We start from the raw sequence: 17,393 nt of genomic DNA on the forward strand, positions 1-17,393 counted from the left end.
AATTCGCAGACCCCTTCAAGGCGTCATTTACAAATGCTCCCTTCCATGGTTCTTCCCTGTTCGGGAAGACAGTACGTGACACACTGGTCCAGAGCGAGAAGGACGGAAAGACTCTGTCTGCCATCGGAGTCTGCTTCTCTAGCCCTCAAAGATCCTTTTCTAGGAATTAGAGAGGGCAAAAGATGATGTGATTCCGAAAATCTCAGTTTTCCCGGGACTCTCAGGACAACTCGTCCCCTATAGGCAGAGAGGGACAAGATAGACACCGCCCCAGAGGCAGAGGGGGGCTGAGGAACTCTGGGTCTAGGGAGACCTTTTCAGACAGACTCACACAGCAGCCCAGGGGTGTTGCCCGACTGTCCTACTCTGGAGACAGTTGGGGGAGGATTATCATTGCACCCAATGGCTTGGGAGTCCATTACAGGGGACCGCTGGGTGCATCAAATAATATCCAGAGGCTACTCCATCCAGTTCGTTGCCCCTCCCGTCCAGCTAAAGTGCCTCCAGGATGTTCCACCCGCTCAAAGGGAGGCGGCAGCACAAGAGATTTCAAAGCTGCTTCGCAGACGAGCCATCAAACCAGTCCCCCCAGATCAGTCCGGTTTAGGCGTTTACTCCAGGTTCTTTTAAGTGCCACGAAAAACAGGGGAACTCAGGCACATATTGGACCTGTCAACCCTGAACCTGACTGTAGCCAAGCAGAAATTCCGGATGGTCACCCTGCAGTGCATTCTACCTTACCTCCGAGAATGCAACTGGATGTGCTCAATAGACCTCCAGGACGCTTACTACCATATCAAAATTCCAGAATCTCCAGAAGATTCCTTCACTTCCGGCTGGGAGCCAATCATTTCCAGTTCAGAGCCCTACCCTTCTGTCTCACCACAGCCCCCAGGGTGTTCACCAAGGTTATGGCAGCCGTAGTGGCTCACCTGAGGCTTCAGGGAATTTAGGAGTTTACTTACCTAGACAACTGGCTCCTCGCTGCTGCCACCAAGCGTCGTCTTTGCATGGCCAAAGACTCCTTCCTCCATCTTGCAGTCAACCTAGGGATTACCATCAATGTCTCCAAGTCCCTCATGAACCCGGTACAGACCTTGGAATTTATAGGGGCACGGCTGGACACTCTACAACTGAAAGCCTTTCTAACTCGAGACAGGGTCCAGAGCCTACGAGCCCATGTATCAGTGATCCTTGGCCCCAGGCTGCCAATGGCGAGTGATGTTCTCAGAGCCCTAAGCTCCATGGCCGCAGCAATCTCAATCATTCCCTGTGCGTGCCTTCACATGAGGGTGCTTCAATGGACCCTTGCAGTACAGTGGTCTTGGCTAGACCTCCCCATGGACTATCCAATTCGAATCAGCAGAGCCTGCAAGATGTCTCTTCTCTGGTGGCTCCAATCGCCGGAAATCTTGGCAGGGCGACCCTTCATAGCACCCACAGCCCAAGCCACATTGACCACGGATGTCTCGCAGCTCGGGTGGGGGGGGCACTATTTGGGGAGGACGGTCCAAGGCACGTGGTCTCAGACCGAGTTCAGATTGCATATCAATGTTCTGGAGATGAGGGCAGTGCTTTTAGTGTTGCAAGCCTTTCATGCTGTTCTTCCCTCGGGGACGATTGCAGTTCAGTCAGACAACATGTCTGCTGTCTGGTACATCAACAAACAGGGGGGAACCAGCTCTTACCCTCTCTGTCGCGAGGCTATGAAAGTGTGGGAGTGGGGAATCTCCACCAGTCGGTTTCTGACTGCAACGCACATCCCGGAACGCACCAACATTTTTGCGGACAGATTGTGTTGGGCTATTCTAATGCCATACGCATGGTCTCTGAAACAACTGATAGCGGAGGAGATCTTCCTTGCGTGGGGTCAGCCTTGCTGCAATCTCTTTGCATCTCCTTCCAACACAAAGTGCAGTGAGTTCTTCGCTCTGATACCCTCACCAGGGGACTCCCCCAGAGACGCTCTCATCCATGTTTGGCCTCCCGGGTTACTGTACACTTACCCCCCATTACCTCTCATTCCAAAGTTTCTTCAGAAAGCTTGCTGACTGGGGTGCAAAGTGATCCTCATTGCCCTGTTCTGGCTTCGTCAGGTGTGGCTCCCCTTCCTCTGGTCTCATGCTCTAAATCCTCCTCGGATTCTGGATCCTTGCCTAGATCTCATCGCTCATCCCTTGGACATCTGTCCGCCTGACCTGGACAGCATCAAGCTGACGGCTTTGGTTGCTCCAGTTCCCCTGATTGCAAGGACTCCCGGTCTGTCATCTTCACTAAAGACTATTCTGGTGGCATCCCATAAAGCTTCCACTAGGAAGATTTATCGTAGCAAATGGAGAGACTTCTTAATTTGGGCTTCTAAGAGGAACCTAGATCCCTTTACAGCCCCGGTTCCTGCAGTGTTGGAGTTTTTGGCCAATATTTTGCAACAAGGGGCTAGTTCCAACACAGTAAAAGTGCAACTGGCGGCCATCTTTAATTTTCATGTCGGCGAAAATACGAATGCTCTGGCCTCTGAGACTGTGTAAAGCTTTTCTGAAAGGCACCTTTCTTTTACGCCCTCCAGTTAAGGACTCAGTCCCTCCTTGGGACCTTACCCTAGTTCTGCAGGCATTAGTTGCTCCCCCCCTTGAACCTGCAGCATCAGTAGATTTGAAAATCTTATCCTGGAAGACAGCTTTCCTAGTGGCCATTACTTAGGCCAGGAAAGTTTCTGAGATTCAAGCTTTGTCTGCCATGCCCCCTTACTTGATCTTTCATAAAGACAGGGTCTCGCTCTGCAAGAACCCTTCCTTCTTACCGAAAGTTGCCTCTGAATCAAATATTAATCAGACGATTAACCTGCCTGTTTTCTTTCCAAATTTTCAGAACAAGGGTGAATATAAGCTGCATTTGCTAGATGTTCATAGAGAGCTTAGTTTCTATTTACATAGAACTAAACCCTTTCGTAAGTCTGACCAGTTATTCATGTCCTTTTCTAGACCCTTTTTGGGCAAAGCCATATCCAAGGTCTCCTTAGCTAGATGGATTACACAATGTATACTGCAAGTCTATAAGGACAAAGGTCTGTCCCCGCCTGGTCCTGTTAAAGCTCATTATACCAGATCTATGGCAACTTCTGCTGCATTTTGGTCTAGGGTTTCACTGGATGATATCTGTGCAGCAGCGACCTGGGCAAGGTCACACACATTATTTCTCATTATAAATTGGATTTGATCTCTAGAGGGAGAGCATCCTTTGGCTCTGCGGTGCTCAGAAATATCCTTCCATGAGGGCCCTCCCAGGAGTTTTGGTAGCTGGGGATTCTGTCTCTCAGGTTGCAGATAAATAAGTTAACTACTTCAGATAAAGAAGTTATGTACTCACCATAACGTTCCATCTGAGTAGTTATACTTCATTTTCTGCAACCATCTCCCCTCCTTCCCCCGAACCTGTTCTAGGTTAGTGATATTACTGAGTTGCTGATAGTTTGGATAGCGGCAAACTCGATCTGAGGGAAGGAAGGAGATGTGAGGGATTATGGGTAAGGGGAGGAGCTTGGAGCAGATGCTTGGAAAAAAGTTGCCAGCTCGGATCCAATATGGATCTGAATACCCACAGGATGCAGACAATGAAGTATAACTACTCAGATGGAATGTTATGGTGAGTACATAACTTCTTTTTTCTTCTGCTTCCATAACGTGAACTGCTAGTTCACTCCAGCTTACTTCTGCTCCATTTTCTGGTTTACTTTGCTCCATCAAATTCAGTCAATAGTGTCTTGGTAAACTACCTCCTTCTAACTCTGTTACAATCATTTCCTCAGTTCTAATAATTTCCGAAGACACACACTGCGGAACCTCTCATGGCATCCTCTCTGCCTTGGATTTCTCATAATCAAGTCAGCAGCAGACCTTTATCCCCACCAGATGCAAAAAAGCAAGATGAAAGAGTAGGTTCTATTTGTCAAAAGGAATATCACCTGGGGGGAATCTCTCTGAAAAATAGGTTGCTGGCCTAGTGGGGCTACAAACTCAGTCAGCAATGCATAAATAAACATAAAATAAACACATAAATGAACTAAGTTTTCAACTCTGAAATTACACTAGAGCCATATAAGTAAACTGTACTGAAATGCCAACAATGACTGCTTAAAAGCCATCCTGAGAACAATCTAAGACCGCGTTTTACTTGTTTTTACACTTGATTTTTTTCCCATGTATACTCTTCCCATCTAAATTTCTGGTTTATAATAAAATAAAGTTTCAGAGTTTAAATAAAATAGTTTTTGGTTTACCATCTCTGTTGCAGTCTTCTTACAACATTTATTACAGTAGACTTCATTTTGTCCTTCTAATGTAGTGGGTTTGCAGAACTCATCAAGGGACTCTGCCTTTGTAATAAAAGAGAAAAATAAATGTATTTATTTATTTGTAATGTTTGAACAAGAAACACTATTAAACCAAATATCCCGTATTCGACTAATGCCAACATGCATTCCATTGTAATTATTAAAATAGGTATGGAACTGTAATGGAAATTCAAGAGGCACGGGTACAGATACAAAGTTAATTTGATGACACTGTAATTACAAAAAGTAGGCTTTATTTTTATTGGTTCAGTCTAGTCACATATATAGCAAACATTACCCATTTAGGGCAAATACCCCTGCAAATTTATCGAAATGAAAGTGTTTATACTTTGCTTTAACCCAATTATTAACCACAACAAGACACTCTAAAGGGAATGGTATAGGACAGCTGATATTCTGGGAGGGTTTAAATCTTTGACCATTGTATAGAAGGATAGCTGATATTCTGGTACGGTTTAAGTCTTTGGCCATACATATGATTCCTGGCAGCTGAGTGCTAATCACACGAAAAAAAAACACTCCTGTTGTGACACACATTCCTAAACTAACAAACTGCATCAAAATAGTGTAAAAATGCCACTGCTGTTAATGGAAAATGAGTACAGAGGTCAAGTAACACAGAAGTACAAAGGTCTGCCATCATATATGATTGTACACAGTTCAATACTGTCATTTAATTGTTTTCACAATCTATATAGTTTACTGCAGAAACAGTTGAAGTCTGTTTTGTAGTAAAGGACATGCTAATACCTTGATAGGCCTTTTTGGCCCTCTTCAAAATGAGCCTTGATGATTTGATGGGAGATAGGAAATTCACCCCGGGGATCACGTCAGTCACCCTGCTAGACAGGGGTCCAGGGAAGTAAATACTGTGGGAAGAAATAGCCAGTGAATTGTTATGGCTAGGCTTGTATAGGCTATAGGGCCGATAGCCTAGTACCAACCTATGAATAGGGTTTTCTGACACAGAAGAAATATTCATCATACCATCAGTTCAAGCCATTTTAATAATAATGGTACAGCAGTGTATGCTGACTCATGCCTTTTTGTTTAGTTAGGAGTATCCACTTATAAATTCATATTGCTGCTATATGTGTTGCAAATCCCCTATACAAAAACAGAGTAAGGGAGGATTCTCAAAACTGATGTAGAGAAAATATTACTTGGCACAGTGGCAATGCAGTTAGCATTATTGCCTCTCAGTGTTCATGTCTTTCATGTGTCCAAGTGAGATTTCACTAGGTGCTTTGGTTTTCTTCCACATCCCAAAGATGTGCTGTTGATATAGCAGTGTGTGTGTGTGTGTGTGTGTGTGTGTGTGTGTGTGTGTGTGTGTGTGTGTGTGTGTGTGTGTGTGTGTGTCTGTGTCTGTGTGTGTATCCTGTGATGGTTTGCTATCCCATTCTGGATTAGTTCCTGACTGGTGCCTAGGGACCCCAAGATAGCTTCAACGTGACCCTAAACTGAACTGAGGGAGTAATTGCAGAATGAATGAATAAATAAAAGATATTATATGCACCTATTCTTAAGGTTAAAGACATTTAGTCTGTATAAAGTACAAATAAGACTTACTGATAATTAAAAAAATTCTTCAGCAAGAAATAATGGCAACTAAAAAAAATTAAAATCAGACATTTCCTAGATAAAAAAAATATATATAATAATAAAAGTAGCACAATACAGATTGATTATGATGACTTCAAATCACATGGGGAGTCTTCTTAAAAATAAATAAGTTCTAAGGCTGGGATTCAGAAAGATTTCAGTCAAAGTCGCAGCCAACCCACTTCCATTTCTTTGTTTACTCCATATGGCCCAGTGCTCGAGTCCCTATTGAAATGTTGGCACTCAAAATGCCAAGTGGCAAAAAGCCAAAAAAAAAAAGACAGGCAAAGAGCAAATCTCGAAAACTGCCCCCCCCTCCCCCCGCATCCCATCACCACCCAAACATATACTCCAAGATCACCATACCTTGGAGGAAAGGGAATATTCCGAGAAATGACTTTGTATATGTACTCGTTCTTGTGAGTCCAACATTTCAAATGGTTACTCTGATGCTCATTAAGGATGAATACAGAGGAGGGGCTACTGCTTGAGGACTACAGCCCTTTCAAAATCCCACTTGTGACTGCACGGACTGCAGGAACAGCATGGAGTACCATGTCACAGCCATAGGGAACTAAAAGCAGTAGCAATGCTTGCTCATAGTACCCTCATTTCAATGGCACTCTGCATGATCCCATGCACAATACAGTGGCAAGAAGAAGGTATGTGGAAGTCTTCAAGGGGCAAGATAGATGGATGCTAATCTATTTTTCTGACCAAAATAAAGCAGGGAAATGGGACTATAAAAAAAGTGATGAAAAGGGAGAAGCAAGCAGAGTGCAGAGAATAAAGTAAACCATTAAGGAATGAGTAGAATGGAGGTGAGAAAAGAAGGGAATTTTTGTGTAATTGAGTGCCCGTTTTTATATATATGAAGAGAAGGTAAGTTGAGGAAGGTAGTAGATTAAGTGAGAGTAACTTAACAGAGTTAGGGTACGCTGCAGGGCAAACAAGCAAGCACAGAAGACAGGAGTGACTGACAAGGGAGGTGCTGACACAATGAAGGATGGGGAGCAATGAAGAAGGAGATAATGGAAACAGAGGAAGGACAATGGTGACAGGGAGTACTGGACAACAAACAGGGACACGAAAAGACACAAAAAGGAAAGGAACACCAGGATAGGGACAGGATGGGATATGTAGATGCAGTCCCTGATGACTGCAATCTGGTGGGAGCTTAGTCATCACCCTGGGCTTCCTCACCACTGGACCCTGGCTTCGATGGCTGAGCTAGTGCAGGCCAGAGATGCAACTCAATGAGTCACTACAGTTGGATCTCTACGCAGCTGATGCGGACATTCAGTTGCCTGTATACAAGCCCTCCAATATTTCCTTCAACTGCTTCCAGGTGACATAGGTGTCACCTCCACTTTCTCTGTCACATGCAGGTTGTATAACAGCATCTTCCTTAGCAGGGCTAGTGACAGTGGCAGCTGAAGGTGCTGTCAATGGTGTGGAAGTGACAATGGCAGCTAGGAACACCAATGACAATGGTTTTAGTGGCAGTGGTGTACTTGCCATCTGTCTTGATGGTGGAAGGGTGCTATTCTGGATGCTGCTGCATATAAATGTAACATACATGATGAGAAATAAAAACAGAAGCACGAGTAAATAAAAATAACCGAAAAGACAGTGAAAAAGAGGGTCACGAGAGAAGTACAATACAAAGAAAACAGCGCCACCAAAACATAACCTTACTCAGACTACATTACTTGTACTATAATGCAATAGTCAAGAAACACCCACTCCACAGTAACAATGATGTTGCAATATATAACTCATACGGGACTTGAACCCCCAGCCATCATCATATGCAAACTGAAAGGCAATGTCTTTACAAGATGAGTTACATCTGCAATTTAAGTACAGCCTCCAGTGAGACACATATTAATGGTGAGTGCCACACAAGTTCATAGGTTTTTACTAGGCTAATGACCACAATGGCCTTTTTTAAGGCTAGCCATGCATCTCAAATCTCTGACAAGTTCTGGTTCCCTTGATAAGTGTAAACAGAGGCTTGGGAGATGAAACATTTACAAGCAGGGGCTTGGAAGATGAACCATTTACAGGTTGTCTGTGTCCATTAGAGACATAGGTGCTAAAGCTAGGGATGAATTTCCGGTCCCCCATCCAATTGTCCAAGTTACCCTTTAATTGGGTTAGACAGTAACTCTGCTTCACATGGATGGGGAGCTTGTTCCAGAGACAGGGAAATCTCTGGAATATACATCTTTGAAGAATGAAATAATGCATGCAGCTCATGCCAAGGTCAGAAAAATCATTAAACACCCAATGAAAATTGTGTGCAATGCCACAACACGTGATCAGGGGCTGGGAAGAAAAAGTGTAGTCATCAGCATATGCAATGCATGAGTGAAAAGCTGAAACTGCTGAGCTATATGCACAGTGTCATCAGCCCAGGCAGATTACTAAAACAGATGTTGGAAGTCTGTACCAGTGACATGGAGAGTGCAGCTGCCACATAATTTTCCAGGAAATGTACTATCCTGTTGCACTGTGAAGCACAACAAACACAAATGCCAACCACCAAAGACGTAAAAATATTCTGCTAAAGGGAGGCTTGAACCCACTAGCAAACAGCAGCACTTTAACATGTAAAGCTACATGTATAAGCCCACAGCAGCATAATCCCAACAACATATAAAGCATCAACAATCCCTAGTGCTGAGTGCACAACCTAACTGCCAACACTGTATGAATTAACACCTGCTCCCCTTTATGCAGAACACTCCCATTAAGGACAGATGCACTCTGCAAAATAACACACAAAATAGCAAATGTCCAGAACTATTAAGACAACAAAAGCTTCTAACATTTATGTAGCATTGGCATTAAACCGTTGCCTTTGCACCTGAAACATATTAACAGTATAGGCTACATAAAAGCAACTGACATTCTATAACACTGATCCTGTTCGAAGGGTATATATTTAACCACAATCCTTGTCACTGCTTGTACTTATGGATAATAGTGTAAAATTACACATTTTAAGCAATAAATTGCCACACTGCACACTTGATAAAGGTAGCAACCCTGTGTAAAACCCATACCTACCCTGTCTACAGCTATAAGAACTGACCAGATTATTAACTTACACACCTCTAAAGTATGTAACAGGTATACTCACTTCGCACTTTCTGAGGCACTCCAGTCTCTTCCTGTGCAGCTGCATGCACTCTGTAATTGTTTTGAGGGCTGATGAGAAAGAAATGGAACTTCGTTAGACATTTGCATGGCAGACAGTGGCAGTTTGCATGAAACAGCCCAGGGATTAGATAAAATGCAAAGGTGCTAGCTGCACCCTCATCTTAGCCTCCCATCCCCCAGGAGGACAGGCTTATGACTCTAAGTCACTGTTAACAGTGACGACATTGTTCACCATCATGGAAAATTCCTGTTTCACATAACAGGTCTTGGATCAAACTGTTTCAAGACCCTGGCATTATATCGAGGACCTTGACATCCCGTATCCAGAAGCCTTGCCCTGCAGGTTTCATGTAGCAGGTGGATCAATATTTTGGTCACCTCAGCATACTATCTTTGTACTCTGGATTCACCGGTATTGCCTCCCTCAGATGCCATTGTGATAACCATCACAAGCTGCAGAAAGAAATGGTAGGAAATTTGTGGCCACACCCATTTTCAGGTGTGCCAACTGTTCTGCAATGTGAGGCATGTCAGGTGTGTGACCTGTGGTGGAAAATCCCAATATAAAGGATTGGGGTTTGGCATAATGGTTAAGGTACTTAACTGAAGACACAAGTAACAAGGTGTGATCCTCACCTTTAAGGGAAATTATAGGTTTAAAATGGCCCACTATGGCAACTGCCAGGTTCTTACCTATGAAACTGCTAATTTTATTTTTCGGGTTGTGGTCTGGCAAAATGGTTAAGGTGTTTACCTTACAAACACAAGGTACACAGTTTAATTCTTACCTTGGGAAGCAGAGCAAGACTTAGAAAGGATCCTGGGGTCAGTAACTTAACACTCATCTATGAATCTGAACCTATAAGTAATGCATAAAAAGAAGTTATGCTCTTACCATAATGTTCCATGAGAGTTGTTCATCTCGCCTTTATTCTTTACACGTGGGTTCGGAGCCGATCCATCGGCTCCGAGTTGGCCACTTTCCAAGCTCAAGATCTTTGAGTAGCTCAAGGCACAGTTCCTATCCCATGATGCTCTCCTACCAACCCCAGATCTAATTTGCTGAACCAGCAAGAAAAAAACACACTAAGCAACCAATTACAAACAATGTACATAGTACATAACTATTTACAATAGCTAAACAATAATCTGGCTGGAAAGAAGGACACTAGGAAGACCAACCAGACCACCAGTCATACCTGTTCTTCTATAACCTGGAGAGGGAAGGTGGGAGGGAGTGTAAGAACAAAGGCGAGATGAACAACTCACATGGAACGTTATGGTAAGAACATAACTTCTTTATGTGAAGTTGTGCAATCTCGCCGTTTGTTCTTTACACATGGGTAGCGTCCCAAGCACCCTAATCCTGGGTGGCTCACGGGAGTATATTCCTGAGAACGGTTGAACCAAAGGAAACCCTGTCCCTGGAGGCCCTGTCCACTTTGTACTGAGTGATAAACGTATGAGGTTTGGATCAAGTAGCAGCTGTACGAATGGCGTCCAAAGGTAGACAGGCTGCGTGGGCTAAAGACATAGAAAAAGGTTGTTTAGTTGAAGAATATACAAATTTTATACAGTCAGAAATTCATTTGGACAATGTAACTTTGGATACCGACAAACCTTCCTTATTGTCTGCATAGGAAATGAATAGTTGATCAGATTTCCTAAATTCTTTTGTTCTGTCCAAGTAAAACCTCAATTGTCTGTGAACATCAAGCTTATGTAACATGTACTCCATTCTATTAGCATGATGTCTGGAAAAAAGTCGGAAGGTCAATAGACTGGTTCAAATTTGCCTCGAAGCAGACCTTAGGAAGAAAGGTTGGATTTGTTCTTAAAGACACTCTGTCGAGGTAAAAGACTAGATATGGAGGCCTGATAGAAAGTGCTTGTAGTTCAGAAACTCTATGCGCCGAAGTAATAGCCACCAGAAAAATTGTCTTCCAAGAAAGGAACTTCAAAGGACAAGATGATGCAGGCTCAAAGGGTGGAAGAATGAGTTGAAATAGCACCAAATTCAAATTCCAGGGAGTAACAGGATGTCTGATAGGTGGCCTAAGGTGATGAGTTCCTTTCAAAAAGGCTTTACATAATCTGTGGGACATAATGTTTGAACCACTGCATCCCACATGGAAGTTAGATATGGCAGCCAATTGAACCCTTACCGTAGAAACTGCCACACCATCGTGAAAGAGTGAAGTCAAGAATTCCAGAATACTATGAATAGGGGCGACATAGGAATCAATACCATGCTGAGAAGCTCAATGAACAAATCGCCTCCATTTGCTATTATAAAGTTTCCTGGTGGAGACTTTGTGAGAGGAAACTAAAATATGTTGAACCGCTGGAGACAAATCATGTGACCTGGCTAGGTTGGGAAGTGGAGCAGCCAAGCTGTCAGTTTGAGGGAGACAAGAAAGGGATGAAGAATTCCCGACGAATGAGTCAGAAGGTCTGGCACTGGGTCCAGAACCTAAGGTTCTTCCACCTGGTACTGCTGTAGGAAGGGGAACCATATCTGTCGAGGCCAAAATGGTGCTATTAGAATAACAGTCCTTCCCAGGCTTTTGGCTTTCTGTAAGAATCTGGGGATCAGAGGGATTGGAGGGAAGGCATAAAGGAGACCCGAGGGCCAATCGTGTACAAGTGAGTCCCTTGGGCTGTCCCCTGGTGGGGGGTACAGGGCAAAGTAGTTTCTGCATTTGGCATTCATCGGGGATGCAAAAAGGTTGCAGCAAGGCTGGCCACATCTGCGGAATATCCTTTCCACCACTCGTTCTTTGAGGGACCACTCGTGAGGCAACAGAATGGCTCTGCTCAGTTTGTCTGCTATCACGTAGGATGACCTGGGTATGTGCGTTGCTATCAGCGCCCAGTGGATAGAGCCCACTGCCAAACTCTCAGGGCCTCTCGGCATAAGGGGTAAGACTTGGTTCCTCCTTGTTTGTTGATGTACCAGACTACCGACATGTTGTCTGTCTGTATTGCAATTGTCTCTCAAGGTAGGAAGTCGTGAAGTGTTGCAACGCTAGAAACACCGCTCTCAACTCTAGGACACTGATGTGCAAATGAGATTCCATGTCTGACCAAGTGCCTTGGACAGTTCTTCCCTAAAACAGCCCCCCCCACCCTATCAGGGAAGCATCCGTGGTCACTGTGGCTGTGGGAGGGGGAAGTACAAATGGGCGACGTACAGTAACTTGGTGGCTGTTCAACCACCAAAGAAGGTCCTTTTTGCAAGCATTTGTCAGAAGAATCTTGTGTGACATTGGAAGCTGTTGATAAGACCACTGTGTGAATAGTAACCATTGGAGTATCCTCATGTGCATTCGTCCCAGAGGAACCACTGTGAGTGTAGCTGCCATGGTGCCTAACAGCTTCAGAACCTGGAATGCCAGAACTCTCCTTTCAGTTAACAATTGGGACACTTGACTTCGCAAAGATATCACTCTTTCTTGAGGCAATCTGACCAGGGAGGTGGTGGTGTCTAGATCTGCTCCTATAAAGGAAATATGCTGCAACGGCAATAAAGCAGATTTTTCGAAATTTAAGGTTATGCCCAACCTGGAACACAGGTTGATAGTGTAATCTCTGGTGCAAATTAGTTGATGCCTGGTGGTGGCGGTGAGTAGCCAGTCATCCAGATATGGAGAAACCTGGAATTCTAAACGTCTCAGGTGAGCCATGACCACTGCCATATATTTGGTGAACACTCTGGGAGCTGTGGTGAGACCAAATGGCAGAGCTCGGAATTGGTAGTGACTGGCCCCCAGCCAGAAACGCAAGTGATCTCAGGATGGCCTGGTCATTTTGATGTGGTAGTACGCATCCTTGAGATCTATAGAGCACATCCAATCACCCGTTTTGAGAAACGAAAGTATCGACTGAAGCGTGACCATCCAGAACTTTTCCTTTTTGACAATGGTGTTTAGTTTGCTGAGGTCTAAGATGGGCCTCCAGTCCCCTGTTTTCTTTGGAACTAAAAAGAACCTGGAGTAAGTTCCGGATCCTACCTTGTCCGCCGGGACTGGCTGGATGACTCTTTTTTCTAGCAGCCTTTGAATTTCTATGGTTGCTAGATTCCGCAAACTGGGTGGAACGTCTGGGATTCTTGTACAAATGGAAGGGGATTCTGAAAAGGGAATGATGTAACCTCTGGTAATTATGCTTTTTACCCAAGAATCTGATGTAATTCCTAGCCAGGCATCTGGGTATAAAGCTAAGTGACCCCCGACTGCCTCCAGAGCAGGACGGCCGGGCCTCCTCTCAGGAGCGCTGATGGGGCTTGCCAAGGAACTGCTCCCTGTCACCCTGGTTCTGTGGACCCCCTCTGCCGCCTGGGCAGCATCTACCATTATACCCCCCTCCTCTGCCCCTGGAGGGGGGTTCGCTATGTGTGTTCTGGAAAGCTCCTTGGGACTTTCGGAACCACATTGTTTCCACCTTTCTGCCCTTTGAGGTATGGTCTAGTGGGGGTGAAAAAATGGACTCCTACAGCAGATAGAGTCTTTCCTTCCTGCTCGCACCTAGTGAGTATCTCCTTGACTTTAGGCCCAAACAAGGAAGAGCCATCAAATGGGGTATTAACAAAGGAAGACTTGAAGGCTTCCGCAAAGGAGCATAAGCGCATCCAGGATTGTCTCAGCAGAGCTATCCCTGAACCTACTGCCCGGCTCGATCCATCGGCTGCATAAGAAATGAGCCGCATGGACGAGTTCACAACAGATTTAAGGGTGTTAAGCTGTGCTGTTACTTTCTCAGAAGCAGCATGATCTGTTTTGCCCTGCAGAGTATCTCCAAGCTCTTTGAGGAGATCACGTTGAAGACGGGTAAAGTGGGTTAAATAGTTGAGCGATCTCATTGCAAATGTCGCAGAACTAAAGATGCGTTTCCCGTATCTGTCCATAGTCCTAGAGTCTTTATTAGGAGGATGAACAGAAGAAGAGGTTTCTGACATCTCTTTCTTGGTGGCCACCGCCACCACCATGGCATGAGCCGGGACTCCCTTCATAAGAAGAGACCTGTCTTGAGGGGAGGTGATAAATTTGTTGGGGATCCGAGGGACCGGTTCCATGGAATCAGGAGATTCCCACGCCCTTCGAGTGACCAAGTCCATTAATTTGTCAAAGGGCGGAGTAACCCAGGAGGTGGAAGGTTGAGACGCAAAGGCCTTCAGGAGCACCGACTCATCCTCAGTAGGGGTAAGGGACTGCCAGTCACCCCTCTGCCTTAATATTTCCAGGATGTCTGCAAATGAGACATCCTCAGAGGAGGACCATGGTGACCCTTCTGATTCCTCTAAGTCGGTGTCTGATGTTAAGGATTCCTGAGGGGAATCTAAATGCCTCCTCTTGCACAGTCTCTTTCTGGGGACGTCAAGCAGGGGTCACCCAATGGGGTTACCTGAGGCTCTGGGTCTCGACGCTTGGTGGGGACCTGTGGTGTAGGGACAGGACGCGGCCCTTTAGGGGAGGAACAGGAAAGATCCGAAGAGGTAAGTGTCTTAGCAGACATGACCCTCCTCATGGCATCAAAGGCACCAGTTTCCCGACCCAAGGAGTCCGCCAGTTCCGAAGAAGATGGCAACCTCCCAGGGGCCAAGACCACAGGCTCCGAACCAGAGGACAGAACCGAGCTCATCTGTGCCAAAGCCCCAAGAGGAAGAGTCGGAACCGAAGTGTCGGTTTGACTCTCTCCCCCAGAACCAGCGAGAGAGTGTCGGCTCCGAGACTCTTCGATCAGAACCGAAGAAGTCAATGGGGCCGAGGGCATTGGCTCCGAGGGTTCCACTACTATCAAAATCCTCTCTTTCCGGCACCGAAGGCTCAACTGGCCTCAGTGGAGGAGCAGAAATCGAGGTAGGGGGGGTCGTAGGTTCGAAGCCAGCTGGGTCGAAGCTGAAAGCAATTTGGCCAGGGCCGGGTTAACCAACAGTCTCTGCACCACGCGGACCATATCGATGTTGGAAAGGGTACCGGATGAATGGGTCGAAGGAGCCGAAGAAGCCACCAACTTAAGGATCGGGGACTTTAAAACTTCCGACACCGGCTCCAATACTATGATTTGGCTCCAAGGTAAGATTTCGGTGCACGGCTCTGAAGGCTGCGGAGCCGGCGACCGAGTCTTCCCAGAGGTGCTTGGAACAGAAGACTTGTACTCCAATGACACCTTTGAAGACTTCGACCCCTTCGAGGACTTGGGAGGTCTGGTCAGTCTTGTCTAATGCTTCTTGAAAATCTGGCTTCAACAGCCCTCTATCCACCAGTTTCCTTTGCCTCTCTAATATAACCCTGCCACTGAAGGAATGGCAGATAGAGCAATCTACTTGCAAATGTAGTGGACCCAAGCAGTACACACAAGAAACGTGGTTATCGCGGATGGACATCTTCTGTCCACAGTCACACTTTTTAAATCCTGATTTTTGTTTCTCAGATATTATCTAAAGAAAATACACACAAATATCAGATCCCTGATAACAATATCAATAAAGTCGAAAAACCACTAAGAACTCCTTAGAAAGTTCAGATCCCTGAACTGCAAATGACTACAAGAATTATTTGACACAAAAAGCTCAAATACAACAATTATATGAAAATAAGGTGATAGGGAATTAAATTTGACAGAGCCCTGTCAAGTAAATGCAACTCAAGAAAGGCTAAAGGCCTAGGAGCAACCGCTTCAAATTAGAAAGACAAAAGTATAATATCCAGTTAACTTACTTAATCAACAAATACAAGAAATATGAGAAGTCACACAAATATCAGATCCCTGATAGTCTAAATAAGTAATTTTAAATTCTTTTAAGAATAAAAAAAGGTTACTGACCCGAGCTTCCTCTGAAGATCGTGCGATCCGTTGAAGCGGCAAACTAGATCTGGGGTTGGTAGGAGAGCATCATGGGATAGGAACTGTGCCTTGAGCTACTCAAAGATCTTGAGCTTGGAAAGTGGCTGACTCGGAGCCAATGGATTGGCTCTGAACCCATGTGTAAAGAACAAACGGCGAGATTGAACAACTTCACATTCATGTTTTAACCTTCCAGTTTGAGGCGTGAAACATGGTGCCTAACTGCTTGGTATATGTTAGTATCAAACTATGCATTATAGTGACACTTCTCACAGTATGCATTGTGTGGGATTACAAATATGCCCATATAGTCATAAATTGAACCGCACAGTTGCAGTGCTACCTGCAGATGCCAAGATGTGTGCACGATGCTGTGGAGAACGTAGTATGAAAGTTTGCCACTGTGCATAATGTGAAAACTGACAGATCCAGAAAGATGTCTGCAATGAGCACTCATTTGTATAATGCTTGCACAGAGACTCCTAGGCAAGATGGAAAGCACTAAGTTTCATCGAGCTAGGGAAGAAGCCACGGAGCAACTGTATCATTACACAGCTTTCCATCTGTCTCAGTCAGAACACCGGTTTAACTTAACAAGATGATCTCAAGTTTTTTTTAGCTTAATTTCAGAGCCTACTTTAAACTAATTAGTCACATTTAAAGTAATAACAATACATCGTTGGAATCATTACACATTGTTGGAATCATTCACATACTGGAATAATTTCCAATGATTATAACATAAAAGTGAACTGACAGTACTTGTACTAGTGGTAATTGCTCTGTAGAGAATAGTGAAGCTTAAGAGGAAACGCACCCATTTGCACTTCTGATCACCTATGCTAGTCATTTAGCCTGGAGTTGTAATACTTGTGGGTTAATCAAACTGCCTGTTCAGCTGTGTATTAGTCCTCCACATTTGCCAATTGTTTCTCTCAAGGCCAGATGACATTGATGTTATCCTGAAAAGTTGCAATGGTACAGCTGTTGTACTGGAGGGGCATTTTGGTCATTACTTTTATGCGAGTGTTATTTGATGCACAGCCAGGTTAAATATTTATGGGGATGTCAAACACATAGGCAGCATGATGCATGTGCTTGTGAGAGAACATTGTTAGAAGGGGACTTGTGGGCTCCTCATGTTTGTGATGCTCATACTAGTGCTTTCCATAACTACAGACCAATGTCTAAAAGAAAGGCTAAGAACAAGCACATTGAAGGGTCTACTGACAAAACAAAGAAAGTCTATGTTGTTAGATGCAGCAAGTGGTATTCATCTAGGGCCTTCGTCATTTTCTTGGATGCTGCCAATCGAGCCTAACATATCTATGCCTGAAAGACATGGTGATGGACAGAAATGCTGTTGGTGGCCAGGAGCATAAGCTGGTTCTGAGGGTATAAAGGTGTATGTGCTGGACACAGA

The 17,393-nt window shown here is 44.7% G+C and overlaps 1 protein-coding gene across 1 annotated transcript in view; it reads right to left on the minus strand.

Moving 5' to 3' along the window:
- The window catches only part of LOC122798607 (ubiquitin carboxyl-terminal hydrolase 20-like), a 1,084,102-nt gene that overhangs the window by 876,384 nt on the left and 190,325 nt on the right, over window positions 1-17,393 (minus strand). Inside the window, exon 5 of the mRNA XM_044067685.1 lies at window positions 4,277-4,372. Coding sequence (XP_043923620.1) covers window positions 4,277-4,372 — 96 coding nt within the window. The remainder of the gene's footprint in view (window positions 1-4,276; window positions 4,373-17,393) is intronic.

The sequence above is a fragment of the Protopterus annectens genome, chromosome 3.part1 (genome assembly GCF_019279795.1).
Source record: "Protopterus annectens isolate FY-2018-M chromosome 3.part1, PAN1.0, whole genome shotgun sequence".
NCBI classification, from domain to species: domain Eukaryota; kingdom Metazoa; phylum Chordata; order Ceratodontiformes; family Protopteridae; genus Protopterus; species Protopterus annectens.